At 37.9% G+C, this 22605-nt stretch overlaps 3 protein-coding genes across 9 annotated transcripts; 1 reads left to right on the plus strand and 2 right to left on the minus strand.

Annotated features, from left to right (window-relative positions):
- Positions 4096-5559, minus strand: LOC107610329. Its single transcript, XM_016312392.1, has 4 exons — positions 5262-5559; positions 5018-5187; positions 4726-4814; positions 4096-4624 (listed from the first exon to the last, which is right to left on the minus strand). Exons 1-4 carry the CDS (start codon positions 5557-5559, stop codon positions 4096-4098), a joined length of 1086 nt encoding a protein of 361 aa, XP_016167878.1.
- On the plus strand, positions 6399-14925 carry LOC107612649 (E3 SUMO-protein ligase SIZ1). 7 transcript variants are annotated; one of them, XM_021108606.1, is made up of 20 exons: positions 6543-6828; positions 6987-7149; positions 7249-7329; positions 7411-7453; positions 7972-8044; positions 8234-8399; positions 8583-8713; positions 9011-9079; positions 10672-10759; positions 10845-10920; positions 11122-11195; positions 11369-11476; positions 11854-12015; positions 12117-12221; positions 12319-12399; positions 12493-13717; positions 13805-13871; positions 14208-14302; positions 14419-14545; positions 14621-14925. In XM_021108606.1, exons 2-18 carry the CDS (start codon positions 7024-7026, stop codon positions 14230-14232), a joined length of 2700 nt encoding a protein of 899 aa, XP_020964265.1. In that variant the 5' UTR covers positions 6543-6828; positions 6987-7023; the 3' UTR covers positions 14233-14302; positions 14419-14545; positions 14621-14925. The 7 variants fall into 7 exon arrangements, with proteins under 7 accessions (XP_016169829.1, XP_020964265.1, XP_020964266.1 ...); XM_021108607.1 differs by lacking the exon at positions 13805-13871 and having other exon boundaries at positions 12493-13333; positions 13412-13717; XM_016314343.2 differs by lacking the exons at positions 6987-7149; positions 13805-13871 and adding an exon at positions 6399-6536 and having other exon boundaries at positions 6725-6828.
- Positions 14620-19993, minus strand: LOC107612650 (auxin response factor 4). Its single transcript, XM_016314347.2, has 12 exons — positions 19006-19993; positions 18848-18904; positions 18579-18758; positions 18347-18431; positions 18157-18247; positions 17629-17793; positions 17407-17526; positions 17232-17310; positions 16985-17147; positions 16141-16901; positions 15849-16039; positions 14620-15742 (listed from the first exon to the last, which is right to left on the minus strand). The coding sequence occupies exons 1-12, from the start codon at positions 19348-19350 to the stop codon at positions 15559-15561; spliced, it is 2421 nt and encodes an 806-aa protein (XP_016169833.1). The 5' UTR covers positions 19351-19993; the 3' UTR covers positions 14620-15558.

Genomic DNA, 22605 nt, shown 5'->3' on the forward strand with positions numbered 1-22605 from the left:
TTTTTTTTTTTATATTATTTTTATTAATAGTTAAGGGTAATATGTTCAAAAAATATAATTGAAGTAGAAAATGACGATTTATAATGTTTTGTAATGTTGGGAATGACTTTTATAAGAAAAAAAGGTCGGAAACGATTTTGATTTTCACCTCAAACTTTAGGAACGAAAAAAGTATTTAACCCTAAAATTTATCTATAACTGTTTTATAGTTTAGTATCATATTCATTCTTTAAAAAAATAATATGATCAACGTTATTATTTGTTGAAACTTACCAACATATTCTATCTATTTTTCAGTTAAAGTAGTTGTATTTATTCCTAAAAACGATTTCATATTTTTTTTTTTTGTTTACACACCTATTAGAACTATTAAAAATAAAATAAATACATAATATCTTGTTACAACGATGATAGATTTATTGACCTTAAGTAATTTATGTTATTTTTTATTATTTCAAAATAGATAATAAAAAATTACTAAGAAGATATATGATAAAATTTATACTCACTTTTTATGCATAAATACCATCGTATACTCATGATCTTTACAAAAAGGGAGGTAAACCAGAAGAAGATACATAACAATCTTCATCATTGTTTTTTCATCACTCAATCTCCAAATTGGAAATGAGATTAAACACCTAAGGAATATATTTAAATATTGAGAATAGTCAAAACATGAAGAGTTATGATAGATTAATTTGTATAGGATAAAAATAATAAAATTTATAATAATAAACATTAATGTAACAATAAATTAAATTTAATAATATATATTTAAATTAATTAAATTAAATAATTAATATAATAAATTAATTATAATTATTTGTTTCAACAAAGTAACTTAAATAAATAAAACATATCTTATAAATATATGATGTAAAAATTGTAATACTATAGAAGTAGTAAGCTATTAGGTGGTTAGATTTTGATCAGTTGAAGTAGTACCTAAGAAGGTTGTTTTAGAATGTAAGATATGTTAGACTTTTGAAGTTCTTAGTCTTATGTGCAACGAGACTTTAATGAGTAGTGATGGGTATAAATTTCTTGAGTTATTTGAAAAAAGTATTATAAATATTTGTTGTAATTGTGCTTTTTTTGAGTTAGATAGTTATGATTAGAGATGTTAGGATATGTTAGATTTTTTCAGTATTTTAATCATTTTTTGTATTTTCTCTGTAAACGTGTGGGACTAAATGCTTTCTGTTTTTGGTTTTATTTTAATGGAATTTGTTCATGAGTTATTTAGGATTTTGTGTTTGGTTCGATTACTAAAATTTGGGCGATATTATAAACAAGTTTTTGAAGTTAGAGCATACCATGTTTATCATTTTCATGTTTTTCATGCATTGAAAATTGTATTGTGATGGTTGTGATAAGATTTTTTCTATCTTTGTGCAGCTCCATCGCTGCATCAGCAGCATGAGACAGCAACACGGTGTGCCGTTAGATGATAGGATCGTTTCCTACTTGCAGATGGCAGGTTTATACTATCTTGCGAGAGTGAACGAGACATGCTTTCGACTGGACGAGCCATTAGTTAGCGCATTAGTGGAGAGATGGCATCCTAAGACGCACACTTTTTCACATGTCATTTAGGGAGTGCACGATCACGCTCCAGGGTGTGGTATACCAGTTAGGGCTCCCGATCGACGGTCAGTATGTCAGTGGATGCCTTACGGACTTTACGCAACATATTTAGGGGGCGGCCAATGTGGGTATGGTTTGAGGAACTGTTGGGTGTTTTGCCTCCTACAAACTGTATCGACAAGCTCACGGTGAAGTGTACATAGTGGTAACGGCGATGACGGAGGCAGCGATGATAGTCATAGAGGTGGAGGAGGTGGTGCCGGTGGTGGAGGGTACAATGATAGGAGCGGAGGTGGTGGTGGTTTAGGGGGTTTAGGGGGACACCATGGTGGAGGTGGTGGTTTTGGCGATGGTGGGTTTAGGGGAGATATCGGTCATGGTCAGCCTGGGAGATAGGAGGGGAGCCATGTAGGAGGTGGAGTGCGTGGGGGACATGACACAGGCGGCAATGTCTGTGGTCGCAAATTTAGAGACTACTTCGTCAGGGTTCATACGTGTGACGACAGTCTGGCACTCTGGCTGAGCATCAGACGTACATTAGCCCAGGTCAGATGCTGTCTGAGCTTATGGGCAATGAGGGCCTTGATGCGGAGTTTGGTGGGTCACATTTCTTTGATGAGATCAGCATGATCATGCAAGAGGATGAGTTGGCCAGACGCAGGTCTCCGATAGTTGGATCCTAGGCTCGGGTTGATGTGGACCTGAATGAGTCTTCTTCCAGATCTGTGGACGACACATTTGCATTGGGCGGGATACCCCCTCTGCGTTCCCAGCACCTAGTACATCACATCCTAGTCCATCCATAGCACAGGCTGGCACACCGGAGTTTGCCCCCAGGAGGGAGACAGCGACGACGGTGGCGACGGTGGCGACGGTGAGGAGGACGAGGTCCCTCTGGCGCAGAGAGTTCGGCAGGTCAGGTGTCCTCGACGGTGCTTCACCGGATCGCATCTGCTCTGAGGATTAATATGTGACTATTTAGTATCATGTTTTATGTATTTCATGTCTTTCCAATTCTATGTTGTGTATTCAGTTTTAGTTATGTATGCTGGCTAGTTATGTATTTCGGTTTGTAGTTATGTTATGTCGTGAAGAATTACTAACAGGACTTTAGTAGAACATGTAATCCATATTTTGTTATGTTATGTGATGTCATGAAAAATTACTTTAGTAAAACATGTAATACATGTTATGTTATGTATTTAGTTTTAGATGAGTTCGTTAGTCAACATTATACAATGTATCTTTAGTAAAATACGAGTCCACATGCAGTGAAACAAATTGTTCAAACAAACCAACTTTAACATAAAGTATCCCTGGTAAAATAACATTAAACATCGTTAAAACACAAGAAGTGATAGTTTTTAAATTAAACACTAAACACACTACAGTAACGTTAAAGTGAAACCATATAGCGGTGAATAAATACCAGGTAAAAGATAATATGATACAATAAATGAAGTGAACCCTACACATTATTGGCAGATGCAGAACCGAGTGTCACTCCTCCATGGGGACACATCCTACGTGTATAGTCAGGCTGTCTGCAAAGCCCACATCTCTTGAGCTTGTTCGGGTCAGCTTCGTCCATGGTAGTCCGGATCCTGGTGGTCCTGGGGCGCCCCTCAGATGCACGTCTTTTGGCCGGGTCAGGTATGACGGTTGGATCATCATACGACGGCCAAAACCCCTCCGGAATTAGAAGTGTGAACCCCAGGTGATAAACATCAAACATGGAGTTAAGGTGATACACCTCGTGTATGTAGGTGGACCAGGTCAGGCGTGCATATGCACAGCAAGCCAAGGCATGATGACATGGATAGTAAAGTACCTGAAAATAGCCGCAATCACATGTTTGGTCAGTGAGGAATACTCTGTATGTGCCCAGTGAAAAACTCTCTGTCGGAGTGGTCTCTATCACAGTAAACTCTAAGTTGTTTCTGTCATACAAAGTCACGTGAAACACCTTGAGGTCTTCAGATTTGCCTCGATTGCCTTAATCAGATGCTGACAAAACTGTTGCCCGATTCTTAACTATGCCTCGGCCTCTCTGCCTTTCTAGATGAATAGCTCGGCCAATCTCTCGTAAGTGGCCTTCACCAACGCACGGACTGGAAGGTTCCTCACACCCTTTAGTATCGAGTTCACACACTCAGATATATTCGTAGTCATGTGCCCAAATCTCCGACCTTTGTCTCGATGCTGAGTCCAATATGCATAGTCAATCCGATTAGCCCAGTCGCACAAAGCAAGATCTTCGGCACGAAGAATGTCAAACCAGTAGTGAAACTCGACCTTGGTCTTGGCATAAGCAGCATTCACTAACCACATCCGTGCATCCTTTCCCTTGAAACTCAGTGCGAAATTTGCAGCCACGTGTCAGATGCAAAAAGCCCTATATGCAATAGGCAGAAGCCAGCCACCGTAAGAAGCTTCCAATGCAGGATTTATCACATTGTACCTATCTGATATGACAAGTATTTGCGGTTGAGGGGTCACATGCTGTCATAGGTGAGATAGAAAGAATGAGCACGACTTTGCATTCTCCCCCTCCACAAGTGTAAATGCAATAGGAATAATGTTCGAGTTGCCGTCCTGTGCAATTGCAACCAATAGTGTACTGCCGTATTTCCCATATAGGTGGGTACCGTCCACACTGACCAATGGCTTGCAATGTCGAAATGCCTCAATACACGGTAAAAATGTCCAGAAAAGCCGATAGAAATAAGCTGCAGAGTCATCTACCTGCCCACCAACCCACACAGGACTCGTCTTTAACACCACAACACTACCTGGCATCGTGATTTGAATACCCAATACCCATCGTGGCAAGTCATTGTATGACTCCTCCCAATCTCCGTAAATCTGGGCCACAACTTTCTGTTTAGCCATCCAAACCCTCTTGAAAGTCGGTTTGAACCCGAAGTGTGCCTCTGTGCCATTATGCAGTACCTTGATCGAGACGACAACATCAGCTCTAATCATGGACAATATGGAGACCGATATGACATGATAATCAAGCTTCATGTGATAACTAGATATAAATGTGTCTAGACAAATATGAGGACCATTGTATTGTTTTACCTCCCAAATACCACTGCGCTGGCGGAGGCTAACCCAAATGAGCATGCGCACCCGCTGCCAAACTCCTTGCACTTGCCATAGTACTTGCGATTATCAGATTCCAATACCTTGTACTCAACCCCACGACGAATGCTATAAGTCTTCACGCTTAACACGACTTATTCTTTATCTTGAAACTGCTGACCAACTTGAAATTCATATATAACTCATGTATTTTGTGTCTCTCTAGCACCGAACCCAACAGGTACTCCCGGATTCCGTTGAGGTGCCATGGCATTCAAGTCCAAAGCTGAGAATTATGGGGGAACTGATTAGTACCTGAACTAGATGCTCCCCTACCCACAGCTGGAGTCGACCGTGGTGTGTCATCGTCACTATCATCCGCTATTGTGGCGGGATCCACATCATCATCATCATGCAGTGCATCCTCAACCCTCCATCGGGTACTGCAACCTCTCCAAAGACCGGGACCGTTGTAGGAGAACCGGGTGTTGCAAATGCTACCTCCCCCAACTATCCAGTCTCACCAACTCCGGCATCACCACTGCAGTTTAGATTGAATGCAAAGGAAGGAGAAGCTACCAAACCTTCCTCAAGTGCAATGACCAGTGCAACCGACGAGGCACCAACAAGCATGACACTAGAGCAGGCTGGATGTCCTGAGGATTGAGGATTTTGATTCGAACCTCCAGAACTAGATACCACATCTACAAGCTTAGCCAACAGTTTCGGAGTCCTCACCTCGAAAAACTGACGGCGACAATGGTGCAGAACTTGCAAGTCTTCCTCACTGCCAATAACAAATGAATTATACTTCACATCATCACGTAACATGGATATGGGGATTCTATAGAACGACTTCTCCACTCGTTTGACGCCAAGCATACCTAATTTTCGGAGTATAGTATCCTTAAACTCAGCAAAACTCGTCGAAGGTTTGAGAAAAAACACTCAACGGTTCCTTATTAGTAAACTTAATACCTGGTCGTGTTTGTTCTTAATGAACCCTCTATAGTGCACAAGAGTTACAAAACTCTCATCACTAACCATTGTGAATCTCACTATGGTGAAAATTTCACGATGAGCTCGTATTTATAAACGTCAATATTGTATAAATCGAATTAAGTGCATTCGATTTACTCCCCTTAGTGTAATAAATACTAAAATTGGCCAAGTTTCATTATAAATCGAACTCAATTGGTTTGATTTACATGCATATACAAATCAAATCTCATTATTTCGATTTAGTGTGTATTTAATTCGAAGCTATTAGATTCGATTTATAGCCGATGTCCATTTGCATGCAATTTGAATCTAATGGATTCGATTTAGTACCAGTTTGCATAAATCGAATTTAATAGATTAAATTTATATAAAAATGTAACTTGGGACATTCAGGTAGCCTTTTTCGTTTTGGAGGATCTGAGTAATTTTCGAATAGACTTAGTTTATTAAAGTAATTTATCCTAAAATTTAGTTATTATTGAATCGATCCTAAATTTTCTAGAAAGTAAGGTAAAAAATATATTTGATTCAAATAAAAAACTTTAGAAAATATAATTAAAATTAAATAAAATTTATGAACATTTTTAAAATTTTGACAAATTTTAGGAAAAAAATATTCTAAATGAAGATTAGGTCCGCATGGTAGACGCGAGCGTATTGAAACATAACCCGGACATGTTCTCGTAAAATAAAGTGGATTGGATGATGTGCCATTAGGTCCACATTTTGCGAGTATAGTAAAGAGACTAAGACTGAGCTGTGGGTCAAAAAACGATACCAACCAAAACACAAAAAACGATAGCAGCACAGACACGGACACAGTACCGCCACTACACAGAGACGTGCACTCAGTCTTCGTGAGCTCTCAAAACCCTAACCGTCATTCCGTTCTCCCCTTTCTCTCTATTTCGCGATCACTTCTCTCTGCTTCCATTCCCTCGTTTCAGCTCAATTTCACCTGATTTTCACCTGCAATTCAACGTTGACATGCTTAATTGAACTCCTTTCATCTTTGTTTTTGCTTCGTTTATTTGATTTTGTGTAGGATCGGTTGCTGCTGCTGCCAGTATGGCCTAACTTACGTGGCTTTTGCTTGCCGACTGTTGCTGAAGATTCCGTGAACAAATGGACTTGGTATCTAGTTGTAAGGTATATTAGGATAACGATTTTACGTGTTCATTGTTGTTTTTCGACGATACTTCTTGTTGAAGTCTCTTTCAGTGTAGCATTGTACTGTGGTAGTTTGCTTTTGCGTAGTGTTATTGTGGAATTGAAATTTGTAGTGGTAAAAAATGTTTTTAATGCAGATGGAGCAAACTTCGTTTTATTAAAGAACTGATTTGCATGGATGGTGAATTTGTTTTATTTGGCCCCTCTGCCAAGTTTAGTGTGTGGCTTGTTTTCATTGATTGGATTTTTTTGGTCTTTTGGTTACTTGGCTTACTTCTGACGAAAGAAAAGGGATGTCTGGTATAGGTTATAATTATTCTTCATTGCAATTGTTGTGAACCTGCACACTATAAATTGAAATGCTGTTCTACTTTTATGATTGAGTGACATCTCTTGTAGGAAAAATTGAATTCTTTTCGCATAAAAGAGCTCAAAGATGTGCTCACTCAATTGGGACTTTCAAAGCAGGGAAAGAAGCAGGTCAGATAAGAAAAAATATTACTGATTCTGGCATTGGCAATTATAAAAAATATAATTATTTCGATGTTTTATTTTCTGCAGGATCTCATTGATAGGATATTGTCTATTCTCTCAGATGAACAGGGTAAGACCCTACTCTATCTTTATGATGCACACTGGCACACACGACCACATGTCTCAACCTTTGTTTCTAATTCTACCTTGAAGTCTTTAATTTTTAAATTTTCATAATGTCCCTGTTTGGCCGGTGAGAAGCTTATATGCTGGAAGTTTTAGACTATATCTGCATAATATAGTTATTAGCTAAATTCTCGAGTGTAGATGTGTTGCGGAGGTTTCGTGTTTTATTTGTCTGATGATACCTTCTTTCTGATGGTCAGTTGTAGCTTCTTCTTTGTCCTCTTCTTTTTCCCTTTTTTTCTTCGGTTAAAGTTACAGGGTATCCTGTTAAACCGCAGTGAATTTTCTCTTTTGCTAAAAAAATATTCCTTCTTACTTTTATGAAATTGAGCTTTTTCTTAATTTCTTGTCACCCAGCCTTGTTCTAACGATACTTCTCTCTGTCGTAATGATATTCTCTTTTTTTTTTTATAAAAATAATCATTCATTTTCCTGTTAACTGAGATACTTGTTCCCTTCCAGCTTCCAAAATCTGGGCTAAGAAGAATGCTATTGGGAAAGAACAGGTGGCAAAATTAGTGGATGATACCTTTAGGTAAGTGTTCATATATATGCCTTTTCATATGCTTCAGATAAACTTAGTGTAGCAAAAGTTGTAGATCACAGTTCTGACATGATTTGGTGATTTGATTTTTAGGTCTGATTTTGGATAAGTCTACTGCCGTTCATGTTCCCAGCTTTATTATTTTTCTTTCTTGATGTTTTGTATTTCCTTTTTGAACAGAAAATTGCAGGTATCTGGGGCCATTGATTTAGCATCAAAGGGACAGGGTTCCTCCCCAGATGTCAGTAATGTTAAAATTAAAGGTGAAGTTGATGAGATCTTTCAGGAAGAAACAAAGATTCGGTGTCTTTGTGGTAGTTCGTTGGAAACTGATCCACTGATAAAGGTGTAATGTAATGTTCAAGATGTTTCTTTGTTCCTCCTAATGTGTAAAACTTTATCCACTTTCTTGCAATGGCATACAATTTCATTGACGCTCAGCCACATTATTTCGTCAATAGAATGTACTTTTCACAACTCTGCAATTACAACTTAGATATTTATATTCTTTACTCTTATTTTATTGCAGTGTGAGGATACAAGATGCCATGTGTGGCAGCACATTAACTGTGTTATTATTCCAGAGAAACCTATGGAACCAATTCCACCCCTTCCTCAAAAATTTTACTGTGAACTCTGTCGACTCACTCGTGCAGATCCGTAAGATTTGTTTCCTTGATATTTTAGCTTATTTGGGATCGGAATTTGTTGTTTGAAAGTATTTTTCTTCGTAATTTAGTTCCGCGTATACATTTTTACTTTAAGAGCAATTGTGTGTTAGTATTTTCTAGTGCATGTGTTGGTTTACAATAGGAATCAATTTAACTGATAATAACAATGGAGATTACCCCCTCACTAGAATAGAAAAATGTAGAAAATAAATGATAAACTCCATTTCTCCAAATGCACTGAGCCACTCAAATATCTGTTTTCTGCTCTTTTTTTTCCCCATTACAGGTTTTGGGTTTCAGTGGCCACCCCTATGTTTCCTGTGAAGTTGACTACAACCCATATTCCAACTGATGGGTGAGTGCCTTGTGTGGATGTGCTGAAGATAGACATAATTTGTCTGATTGTTCAAGTTTCTATTGAACAGAAATAAATTTCTTATTGCTTTATGCCGCCTAGAGATTGGGAAATATTATCTGTTTCGATCTTGAACACAAGTTCATGCATATATTTTTTCTTTCCAGTTTTAGTTGCTTTCTATTGATATTTTATATTTAAGACATTGTTCTGTTTGAAGGGATTGTAACAACTAACATTTATCTTTTGTGCTATTATCATTGTTGTCAAACTCTCGAGTTAACTCAGTTTAGATATGGAATCGAGTTGACTCGAGCATAGACTCTATCATGAGTAAACTCGGCTAGACTCGGTCAAACTCGAACAAACTCGTGAGTCTAGGACCGAGTTAGCGAGTTTGTGTCTTTCTTCATTTTGGCTAAAAAAAGCGTCATTTTGAAACCAAAGAAACACTTTTTTTTTTATTAGGGTTACGATAACACTCCCAAAGAATGAAAGAAAACTCACTCACAACTCACTCATCTGCGTCGTTTCTCTCAAGTCTCACTTTCTCCATGTTCTGCCGTAGTTGCCATTCCTCGTCGAGCTGCCGTTGTTCGACTGCATCTACTACCTCTGCTCTGATTTGCGCCATTGTCTTTGTGAATTTTACCTATGTTGCCCTCTGCTTTGTATTTCTTCACATCTCCACTATCCGCAACTCCATCGTGCTATCACCGTTCACTGCAGTCCTATCTCTGCTCTGGTTTGCACCGTCTTGAAATCCATGACTATTTGTCGCCGTTGTTTCGTGCTGCTGCTGCACCCTTGTCTTCGATCTGCTGTTGTTGTTGGGACTTTGCCCCTTCTTTTCTTCTGTATCCTCCATTTTTTTGTATGCCTTTTGCCCTTTCTTTGAGCTTTTGCTTCTTGATTTAGTTTTTCTTTTCGCTTTTTAAATTTTATTGCTTCTAATTTTAGCCTATTGCTTATCGTTTATGTTAGATGGCCAGATGGTTCATCCATTCATGGCTGATTGGTAATTAATTATTTTGATTAGAGTTAATTTGATTATTTGATATTGTTCAATGTTCAACTAAAGATTTAGTATTACAGATTTAGAATTTTTAATTTCGTGTGTTCTATGTTGTATTTGTATAAGAATAATTATAGAGGATTTGAATGTGTATTTTAAAGTATTTGTTATAATGTATGCTATTATTTTAATTTATTATGTGCTTTTAAGATTGATATTATTAATTTTGAAGGGTTAGAATTGAGTATGTATATATATATATTTCATAATAGGTGAACTCGTATGAGTCTACGAGTTAACTCGCGAGTCGAGTCTAGGTCAACTCCACGAGTTTACTTAGACTCGCGAGTTTGACAACCTTGGCTATTAGAAATGATCATAATATTAGTGCTATTTCCTTTTTATGTTGTGTGCAATAGATAAGGCTGTTTGAGCATTGTATTTGTTTGTCTGAGATGAAAATATACCCTTTGAAAAATTTCTGCTTGAAGGGCTTGACCCCACTTCGTGGGACAAAACTCGGTTATTGTTGGTGTTGCTTGAATGATTTGACCATATTTCTCTTTGAATTATTCAGAGCCAACCCAGTGCAGAGTGTGGATAGAACATTTCAACTTACAAGGGCAGACAAAGACTTGGTATCAAGACCAGAATTTGATGTTCAGGTTGGTTATTTTTTAGTTATAGTAAGTTAATGGGCAACCTTTTACCTAAGTTAGTTTGTTGATATAAGCCAAGTGTCGTTTGTAGGCCTGGTGCATGCTGCTGAACGACAAAGTTTCATATAGGATGCAATGGCCACAATATACAGACCTGCAGGTCAATGGTATGATTTCTAGTCACAATCTTCTCTCTGTTGTCTGTTTTTTTGAATTGGTTCAGAAAGTTGATATTGTTTTAGCTTTCATGCTACTCGTGTGATCAGAGGTACATAATTACTTAGTGCAACAGAAACATTGTTTGAAGAATTGGTGAATTTGATTGCATCTGCATTTTGTTTTTATTGATTTGAGTATGGTACATGTAGGTGTTCCTGTTCGTGTGATTAACCGACCTGGTTCACAACTGCTCGGGGCTAACGGCCGTGATGATGGCCCAATTGTAAGTTTATTTTCAGTATGGTTGTAACTTCTCAGAATTTCCTGCAGTCATTTAATCTCTGTCTTGTATTTTACATGGAGATATTTTCCTCCTGGGTGCTAGGTTTAGTCCAAGGTTTTCTGAAGTGTTAATTTTACAAGTTTCATTGAATTTCCTTATTTCTTCCTTGTCAGATCACGCCATATACAAAAGACGGAATTAATAAGATTTCCTTAACAGGCTGTGATGCTCGCATTTTCTGTTTAGGGGTCCGTATTGTTAAAAGGCGTAGCTTGCAACAGGTAGATTGCATTATATGGTTGCTTATTTTCCTATTTCCTATTATCATATAATGGTATGATTCCTTACTGGAATTGAGATAGACTGATAGTTGATAGAACATTTCTTACGTAGTCTTAGCTTTCTGATCAATTATATCCTTTCTCCAAATGTTATCTGTATGTGCCTTTATATTAAAGGATTTGAGTCTCCGTATGGTTGCTTATTTTCCTATTTCCTATTACCATATAATGGTATGATTCCTTACTGGAATTGAGATAGACTGATAGTTGATAGAACATTTCTTACGTAGTCTTAACTTTCTGATCAATTATATCCTTTCTCCAAATGTTATCTGTATGTGCCTTTATATTAAAGGATTTGAGTCTCCGTTTTCTAGATCCTAAACACAATTCCCAAGGAGTCTGATGGGGAGCGTTTTGAAGATGCTCTTGCACGTGTATGTTCTCGTGTTGGGGGTGGAAATGCAGATGATAATGCTGACAGTGACAGTGATTTGGAAGTGGTCTCAGATACTTTTACCATCAACCTTCGTTGTCCAGTAAGGCTTTCAAGTATTGGACAGTTTTTTATTAATCCTTGAAGTTTTGCTGGTCATTTTCACAAATCTTGACATTTTTTTTATGCATGTGAACTTTATAGATGAGTGGTTCAAGAATGAGGGTTGCAGGAAGATTCAAACCTTGTGCTCACATGGGTTGCTTTGATCTTGAAATTTTTGTGGAAATGAATCAACGCTCAAGGAAGGTAAGATCCTCAAATTGGCCCATGATTTGTATGACATCCTCCACATAGAAGTATATTTTTTATAGTATGTATGATGAAGCATTAATTGTTTCTGCAGTGGCAATGTCCCATATGTCTTAAAAACTATGCATTGGAGGATATCATTATTGACCCTTATTTTAATCGGATAACTTCTATGGTAGGTCTTTTACCCCCCTTAATCTTTATTTCTCTCTTCCTAAAGTTTATATGAGATGAACTTATAATTATTTACATTGATTTGCTGGTACAGATGAGAAATTGTGGGGAAGATGTTACTGAAATTGAGGTGAAGCCTGATGGTTATTGGCGTGCCAAGGCTAAGAGTGAAAGTGAACACCGGGAGTTAGGGAATCTTGTTCAATGGCACTGTCCTGATGGATCCCTGGCTCTTTCTACCAGTGGAGAAGTCAATGGAATGGAGGCTTTAAAGCTCAAACAGGAAGATGTTTCAGACACTCCAACTGGTCTAAGAATTGGCATGAAGAAGAATCATGATGGAGTTTGGGTATTCAGCAAACCTGAGGACACAAATACCTCATCTGGCAATGGATTGAACAAAGATTTTGGAAATCATGATCATGTGGTTATACCAATGAGCAGCAGTGACACTGTAAGTGGTCGGGAAGGTGATGATCCTAGTGTAAATCAGGGTGTCGGTGGGCATATTGATTATTCTCCTACCAATGGGATTGAGATGGATTCAGTGCCTCACAATAATGTTGATTCAGCTTATGGATATACTGTACCTAACCCTTCTGCTCTGGCAGCTGATGCAGAAGTTATTGTTCTCTCTGATTCAGAAGATGACAATGATATATTGGTATCTTCTACAATTGAGTATAAAAATAACGACACTGGTGCCGCTGATACTGATATTTACTCAATGCCACAGCCTGGAATTATTGATTCATATACAGATCACAATCTTGGTGGAAATCCATGCTTAGGGCTCTTCAGTAACCCCAATGAAGATGATTTTGGGATGCCTTCTTCCATCTGGTCATTGCCTTCAGGAACTCAGGCTGGCTCAGGATTCCAGTTATTTAGTTCAGATGCAGATGTCTCGGATGCATTGGTCCACTTGCAGAATGGTGATTTAAATGGTTATACGTTAGCTTCAGATACTTCTGCTTTGGAATCCAATTCTTTGATACAGGATTCCTCTGCAGGTCGATCTGATGCTGATTTAAATGGTGGTTTGGTTGGTGGTTTGGTAGACAATCCTCTGGCATTTGCTGGAGAAGATCCCTCACTTAAGATTTTTCTTCCAACAACACCACTGGAATCATCTGTGCAGCATGAATCAAGAGAACAGGCAGATGTGTCAAATGGTGTGTGCACTGATGATTGGATCTCTCTTAGGCTTGGAGGTGGTGCTGGTGGAAGTAATGGTAATGGTTCTGTCCCCAGTGGGTTGAATTCCAGATCGCAGGCTACATCCAGAGGAGGTGCAACAGACACATTGACAGATACTGGTTTGTTACTTTTGTTAAATCTTGTATATATTTTTTTGTCACGGTTTCTCTTGCAAACTCTTTCATTATATAGCACTATGTCATTAGCTGAGGAAGGCATTTTGTTCAACTTGCCCTCTGGATCAGGAAGTATAGATACACACACCCTGTGGTGGTTAGTATCCTGCCCATTTTCAAGTTATGCAGTGTAAAAATATATATTATTAGTAAAAAGAGAAATTCCTAGGAATTCTCTTCCATAAGACGGTTCTTTTGCCTCGTCACTTTGTTCCTCTGCTTTTTACATAGATGTAACTGTGTCCTGCCCTAGTTCCTGTCTCCTGCTATGCTCCCTTATTTTGCTCCAAATCAATGAAAAATTACATGCACAATTGTATTTCAACACTACATTATCGGGGTTGTGTGCCTGTTCTAAGTTGGTCATTTTGAATGCAGTATAGATTTATGTTTTGGCCCGTTCTCCTCAACTCATTGTTCCTTCTCATGCCAGGTTCTTTGCTTCTTGGTATGAATGATGCTAGATCTGACAAAGCAAGTAGGCCAAGATCTGACAGCCCATTCTCGTTTCCCCGCCAAAAACGTTCAGTAAGGCCCCACTTGTATCTTTCTATTGATTCAGATTCTGAGTAGAGGCATTAGACATTGTGTATATAATAATAAATTAAGATGAGGCCCTTCTAAACACCATATTTTGCATTTAGAAACTGAAGAAAGCTGAGCAGCGATATTGGTGCTCAGGAAATGGAAGTTGATGAGGGAATGTGAAGGAATCTACTTACTAGCTACAAATTTGCCCATCCAATGTTTTGCCTTCCGGGTGTATTTTTGGTAAAGATGTTGCTATAAAGATTCTCAATTCTTGACATTTGATATTCAAATTGTCCTTACAACACATGATGACAGGTCCGTCGCAGGCTATATAATTCGTGTTGTCAACTAGGCATGCTACATTGTCTGGATGGACGCAGTTCATTTTGATATGGTGGGGAGTTCTGCATTGAGAATATTTTATCTTCAATTTTGGCTCTGCTGAGAGCAAATTACCTGTAAATGTATAGCCATCGGATTCTCTAGTAAAATATCAGAATTCAGAAGTAGGTTTATCTCAATCACCCCCAGCTATATGCCCAATTTTGTAATATATGATTTACCCGTTTGTAAAGGAAACTGGTAGATAAGTGATTAAGTGGTACTCTCTCCTTGAAATTGATGGTCTCTGTTTGAAGAACATATTTCTTGAGTTTCTTCCGACTTGAATTGTTTGGCCATCGAACAGTGTGCAAGTTAAAGTGGCATGGAACCAGAGCAGGGGAGGCAAGCATTGAAGTCCAAAAGTTCACTCACCAATCTGGCTTGCTAGTTACTGCTATTCTGTTGCCTCCTCTCCGAAGAAAATGAACGAAGCAATGCCTCCACCTTGATTCTTGGGCCTAACTAAAAAAAGGTTCTTTCGTACTCATTGGATGGCTTTGAGCCTGAAGGCCAGAAATAAGAAACGAAACCAGGAAAAATAAAATAGTTTTGTGAAAAATGAATATATCCTAAATCACCGGGATCACGGACAGTGGTTAATGGTACTAGGTTCGCACTTGGTCAGGTCCTAGATTGTTCTCCATATTGCGTTGTTATATTGGACCCGGAGCCTAAGATTATTATTTCAGAGTATGTCAACCTTAGTTAACGCTTCAGCGGTAAATAACGGCCTTATTACATAATTCAGTTCTCTAACGCATCTTGTAGTAATCAATCTTTGCATCAACAGATGAAAATTGCATTCAATTATATTGCAAATAAAGGAAAAGAAGAGGGCAAACACAAAAAGGCAACCCCGAACACGGACACTAGACTCTAACTACTGTTGGGGAAGAATCTGGTTGACCCACCGAGGAAGACTTAGAAGCCTCCATATTGACTGGTGCCTGTTCCAAACAGCTCTGTGTATCATCACTGATAATCCCAATTGTCATCTTCTCCACTTCCTCTTGTGTATATATATGAATCTTTGATACCACATTGCAGAACTCACTGCACACGAATGTTGTAAATGGAACACACGTTAAGTTGAGTAAGGTGGCATAAACAGCATTTTCCTTTATATACAGATGTTTAGTTAAGGAAGGGGAGTACTTACTGCCATGGGTCATCCCCGACAACCATGATGTCATTTTCGCTGTCGGTGTACAGGATCCTCCATCCCTTATCAGGATCTCTTAGTAGGCCTTCCATGCCAAAGAGTCTCTCAAGTTCAGTGAAGAGATCAGTGTAGCTGCTCAATCTTGAGAGATCGATAGCTCTTCCAACTAAGCTGCCTTGCTTGTGAACCTTCATTCAGTGTATGTTATATTGGTTGGCCAAATTTGTCAAAGTAAGAGAAAAAGTTGGCATATCATAATATAACTCTGTTGCTACCTATCATCGCTCACCTTTGTGCAGCTCCTTTTAGCGTTTTGGGTGGTAGTTTCTCCAGACAAGGCAACTCCAAATAGTTTACATCCATTTATCTTCCCCTTGAGATTCTCTTCATCCGGAACTGGCATCCTCATGCTGTTTCCCCCTAAAGAAGAAACCACGGAAACATTCTCCGGCAGCTTCTGCTCATGCATGATTGAAGGGCCAGACCTTCCAATTTCATTTCTAATTATCCCTGCCTGAGTCAGAGGAGTGTTAAATGGCGCAATATCTCTTTGGAAACTCGACGGTTTAGAGCACAACATGCTGCTACCATGACCAGCTTTGTGAATATCACCATAAGGAAAATATGCAGTTTGAAGGACTTCTGATCCTAAAGAATCAAATTTTGGTCTGGTAGCTTGATGCAGGTTGAAAGTTGTGCAACTTGCACTACTTGGTTTATTACCCCAAGCACCGAGGTTTATATCAACCTTCCCTGTCAGGGACCTTAGTGGACATATTTCTTGACCTTGCAAGACCCTCGGAAACCTATTATTAGGTTCCACGAAGCCTGCATATGTAGGAGGGTGAACCCTCATAAGCTCAGCAGCAGTCATCTTTCTTGCTCCGGCCGATGCAAGATTCGGATGATTGGGAGAACTGATCTCAAAACCTGGCTGCTTAGTTACTGTGTCACGTCCAAAATATAGGGACATAAAACCTGTATTTTCTTGACCTTGCAAGACCTTGGGCGATCTTACAGACTCCTCCAAGTCCATAAACCCAGTGCCTCCTGCCGCCATCATGAAAATTAGGGGGGTGATTACTACTTGGCCATATATATAATATCATCATTTGTTTGATTAACAGTCATACCAGTGATGAGGTGACTGGATGATGCAGCCTGCAGACCTGTCCGCAGTTTCTTCAGCCTTGGGGAACACTGCATACTCAATGGAGGGAGAGAAGCCGAAGGATCGATCTCCCATGGAGATACTCGATCCTGATGATTAGTCTCCATATCCTCATCCCATCTGACCTGTTGGATATCAAAGCAGTAAACTTAGAGAAAATGTTTGGGGGGAAAACATGGTGCATAGTTCAAGCAAAACTGAAAATGTACCATTAAGCACCTCCATTTTGATTTAGGCCATCTGTATGGATCCAAATCACTCATTCCAGTCACTATACCACTAGTACACCTGCAAGGTAAGAAGATTGATTCATGTTCCTCACAGGATACAAATTTTCATGAGAGATATGCAGCTAAAATATTCATAGCTATTGCCACTGTTGACCTTCTTTCAGGTGATTCATCCATTTCAAATTTCATTTTGAATCTTGTGCCAATGGTCACCGGATTCTTGATGCTTTTGGCATACTTTTGATAGGATACAACAAAATCTGCATGACTTGCCCTGCAATATAGCAAGTTAAATGGCTGAACATTTAATCCCTAGACCGGATTTGCATATTGATAAGAACTAAGAACAGAAGAAAACATCTTTCTGATCTATTACCTTGGACTGTAGAAAACATGAAACATGCTTTTTGCTGATATAGCATTAGCCACAGAAGAAAGGAAATTGGGATAACAACTCTGGTTACCAACAATAGACTCAGGAAGACCATTTCTTGGTCGAACAGCTCTTCTGATTCCCAATCTCAATTCTCCATTTTCACCCCTACAAAATATATATAATCAACAGGCATTTGTACATTATTATCCTTCATTTTTCATGCTTTTAAAGTTTACCGACTCATAATAACTTCAAGATTCTACTGCACATGAAGTATGTTCTACATAGTAGATTTTGATTTCATTTTGCTAGTTTGGTACTTTAGAGCCACTATGACAAGAACATATTTTGACCAATCCAATAAATAGGACAATACTAACTACATCCAAATATTTTTAGTTTGGCAGTTGATAATTACTTTCTGCTAAATATGGCAACAAACATGACATTAAGAATTTCAAGAACATTTGCTGTGTTTCCAATGCAGATTTGTGCCAATTAAGAAGTCCAAGATCAACATATACATACCTTAGGAAAAGCACAGCATCACCGGACACAAGATTCTTTTGGCTAACGAAAATACTCCATCCGGTAGTGAGTAGATGCCGCCTCGGCTGACCTGACAAAAACCACCACATCCACTTTCTGTATAATTTATCCCCAACATATGAAGCCAGCCACACACACTTCTTTATTTCTTTCTATTTTTTGAGAATACCTCTGTAAATATGGCGAAATTTCCACTCCACACCATGCAGGTCTTTTGCAATAAGCTCTTGAGAGGGTCTCTGCTGCTTATAATCCTGTAATCAAAAGAAAACACCATAAATTTAAAACTTAATACTAATTTAGTTAGCTTATCGAACGAGTTCATATACCGATACCAATTTTTTTCGGACTGAAATCTAGAAAGATGAGTGCATATTTAAGAAGAGCATGATATTACACACCAAAGGAGGAAAACAATCTTCAGCAGCTCTACGAGGAACAGAGAAACCACCATGAGTGCTTGTATCAGAGGCTGTGAGTGTCTTGCAGAACATGTGAGGTGTTGTTTTTGTAGGTGTTCTTCCATTTCCTTCTTCATCAGCTCCCAATTCCTCAAGAAGCTCTTTCCCCATCCCTGCCAACTGAATTCACATACCAAATTGCAGCCTCATACAAAAAATCTGAATGAAGCTTAAAAATTCAAAAACAACATTTCAAAAAGCAAACCAACCTCAGCTTGGGGAAGCAAAGTGACCTGTGTGTAAACCTCATCATTCTCCTTATTGGCCTGTTGATAAAGAAATACACAGGAAAAAAAAATGAAAATTTAGTCCAAAACCAAATGAACAGAAAAGAGGGTATGCAGTTTTCACTGAATTGGGCACTCACAAGTAGTTGGACATTGACAACTCTACAGAAGATCTGTGGTTGAAGATCATGTGTTGGAATCTCCAATGGTGTGAAGGGAGAGAAAGATGCAGCTTGCTCTAAGTGCCCTTGTGGGAAGTAGACAACCACATTCCCCTTCTTTGGGAGAGAAGTAAGAGGGCCAGCACAAGCATGCCATAGCTCCAGATACGAAGAAGAAGACACAGCAGAGGATGAGGATGATGATGATGATGATGATGGCACACAGCACACACAAGAAGCAGTTGCTTGTTCTTTGTGACAGCCACCATTGCAAGTTGCATTCTTTTCAACCTCAGTCACTGCATGGTTCAGATCAATTTCCATGAACACAAAAAAGTTTTTTTTTTTTTGGGTGGTTTTCTCTGTGAGGTTTCAAAGTGAAAGTAAGTAAGTAACTAAAGCAAGAAGAATATAAAAAGGAAAAAAAGAAGATAAAGAAGGGAAGTAATCAAGTGGATTTTAAAAAGGGGAAACCCAGAAAGAGGGAAGTGTAGTGAAAATGGGAATGGGAAATGAGGTCAAATCATGAAAAAAGAAAAGGGGGAATTCATGTTTTTGGAGGGGCACCACAAAACAGGGGAGGAGCAGAGGAATGGGACTGTAAACAGAACACAACACAACAGAACAGAAACAGAGTGATAGAGAAAAAAGAAGAAGAGGATCAAATGATAACAAGGGATTCAAAGTATGATTGTCTAACCCCTCCTCCCCTCATCTGCAGGTAGTGAGAAGAGGGAGCAGCAGACATGGACAAATGCATAGGAAGCTCACAAACAACAAAAGCCAATGTGTGATGGATAGATAGTAATAGTATTAGTGCCTTTTGGACTTTGGAGAGAGAAACAAACACTGTGTGTTGGGTGGGGGGGACAGCCCTAGACAGTACAGAACCCACCCCCACTTTTTCCTTTTCTTTCTTATTCATATTCATTCATTATTTCTCCTTCACTTATTATTATTGTTTCATATTTCATTTCACACAACCAAATCTAGCATTTCTTCAAACTTGCCTCATGAATCACAAAAGAGAAAAAAAATGCAATCTGACAACTCAACTCACAACACAATTTATTAGGTATTGTACGTGGATATTAAGGTAATGAGTGACTTGTGACTTCTGATAACTAATTATCCAACCATATCCATGAAAGAAAAAAAGTCCTCCTTTTTTCCTTTTTTTTTTTGCAAGTTACAGCCTACAAGGTACAAACCTTTCATTTAATAATAATAATGAATATTGAATGAAATTGAAATTGAGAAGTGTACGTCTATATACTATATAGTCATGTAAGCTAAACAAATTTATTAGATAATTAATAGCATTACTATAAAAGTATGAGAGTAATTTAGAAGAAGGAAAAATGAAAGTGTTTTACATTATTACTATTACGTACTTTGATACTGGACATATACGTACATGTACGTGTACTGTAACGTCAAATGTGGGTGTTGTTTGGCAGCAACAATGGTGGGCGTCTTGTTTTAGTAGTTAGGATTCTTCATCTCAATCAGTTTGCTCAGACTTCAAAGTTCAAACACACACTTTCTCTCTCTTCTTTTACATATCTCACGTCTCATCAAACTTCAACTTTTCTTTTAATTTTTTCAAATTTTCATACTCATCATGTCTCCCACCGTGTACTTCACGCGCCTCCAACTTTCTTTTTCTTGTAGGTGCCTTTTTTCTTTTCCCTCTTTGCCAAAAATATACCCTTCATCCTCATTTTGTGGAGCATATACCTAACTTGCTGGGTTAAACTTTTGCTTCAAATTATAATGACTTTGTGCCATAGTAGTGAACTAACATATATATCAAAACTATATACAGAGGCTTCGAATCCCACTTTGTGCATGCAGCGATCTATTGGCCAGCGACAAATCTTTAAATAGAGCACCAATGCGCGACGCCAAAAATGCCTCTGAATTAAAGAATAATAATATCTCATTTTTTAAATTATGCTTATAAAAAATCATATCAAAATTCAATCTCTAAGATATTTTTTAAAAATATATACTTACTGTTTTTTGTTGATAGTAAAATTCGAATGCATTTTTGTCGGCGTTTGAATAATTTTGAGACATTTTTGGTAGTTAACCTTTTTTCATATTTCATAAATATGTCAATCCAACTATCTTTAACAAAGTTAAACACCTACACAATTGCATTTTTTAAAATTAATACAAAAATGGTATTAAGTATATGTTAAATAGGTCTTTAAAAATTTCTTGTATAGGATGTTTTCATCTTCAAAAATTATTTAGTACATTGAGGCCATTAAAATTTATAAAATTAAAATATATAGGTCATTTCGTCACACTTTTAATGATTTGTTTATTCAAGTAAAAATAATGAATCTGACTAATGTAGGAATTTATATGTCTTATTCTTATAAAGTTCAGTAACCTCAATGTAATAAATTTTTTTAAGAATCTATTTGTACATACTCAATACTATTTTACAAAAGGTGAATCACAATGTGTAATACGTAAATATGAATGATGACAATTATTTATTAGGGGGTGAAAAGTAATTTTGTCGTTAATTATTTTTCGTAGGAGGCAAAAATGATAACTTTTTATTAGGGTGAAAAATTTCACGCAACACAATTTTAATAAATAATTCTTACAGAAATATGTTAAAATCTTTAAATTCATTTAAAATATTTCTACAATTGGCACCTATTAAAATATGTTTGGTATTCTGGCCCAGCCCATCGAAAGTTTTGGGTCTAGTTACGGTCCACCGATCCAGTCAGGTCACTCAACCCAAATTTAGAGGTGACCCGCACCGCCGCACGCCACTTCACGCCTTGCTGAGAAGTCCTAGACAGCTAGCAAAAGCTTTCAGGTAGATGGGCCTAAATAAGGGAGTTCACCCGAGTTTAGAGTATAAAAGGAGAGGGACTTACCCCTCTCCAGAGGTACGTCACCTTTTATATCCTAATTGACCGTCTCTTCATATGGATACTGACTTTAGCATTAGATTGTCCTTACAGGTAACCCCATCCACTAACACACCGATGACTCGGACGATCATCTCATCTTGAGCTTGCACTCAGGTCCACATCCTACTTCACCCGGTTGCACTTACCTCTACCTCACCCGATCCGCCATTCTTCCGAGTTCCGAGCAACCGAACAGTTGGGAAAAAATAATGGCCAAAAGTGGCATTACACTATATTTATACGACAGGATCTTTAAATGCTGCAACTTCCATATTTTGCCCCACATAAAGTAAGACAAGTAACTTAACTACTGCAAGTTTACTCTTTAGTAAAGGGAATATCAAAACAAAACCAATTAAAACAAAAATAGCCAATTTGTTTGACTACAAGGTTGCTTCACAAGTGTTAAATAATTATGAAAAGTTTTGAGTAATTTGAAGGTTTTGATCTTCGAGTTACTAAGTTTAATTAATTCAACAGTTTGGTTAAACGTCAAAATATATCTATATGGAGTTGTAAAATTCAAGGGTAGTAATAATTATTATCAAAAGTTCATGCATGAGCATGGAAAATTTTGGCCAATGAATAAGGCAAGTGGCTATCATTTTTTCTTTTAATTTATCCTTATCCAACA

The sequence above is a fragment of the Arachis ipaensis genome, chromosome B08 (genome assembly GCF_000816755.2).
Source record: "Arachis ipaensis cultivar K30076 chromosome B08, Araip1.1, whole genome shotgun sequence".
In the NCBI taxonomy this organism is placed as follows: domain Eukaryota; kingdom Viridiplantae; phylum Streptophyta; class Magnoliopsida; order Fabales; family Fabaceae; genus Arachis; species Arachis ipaensis.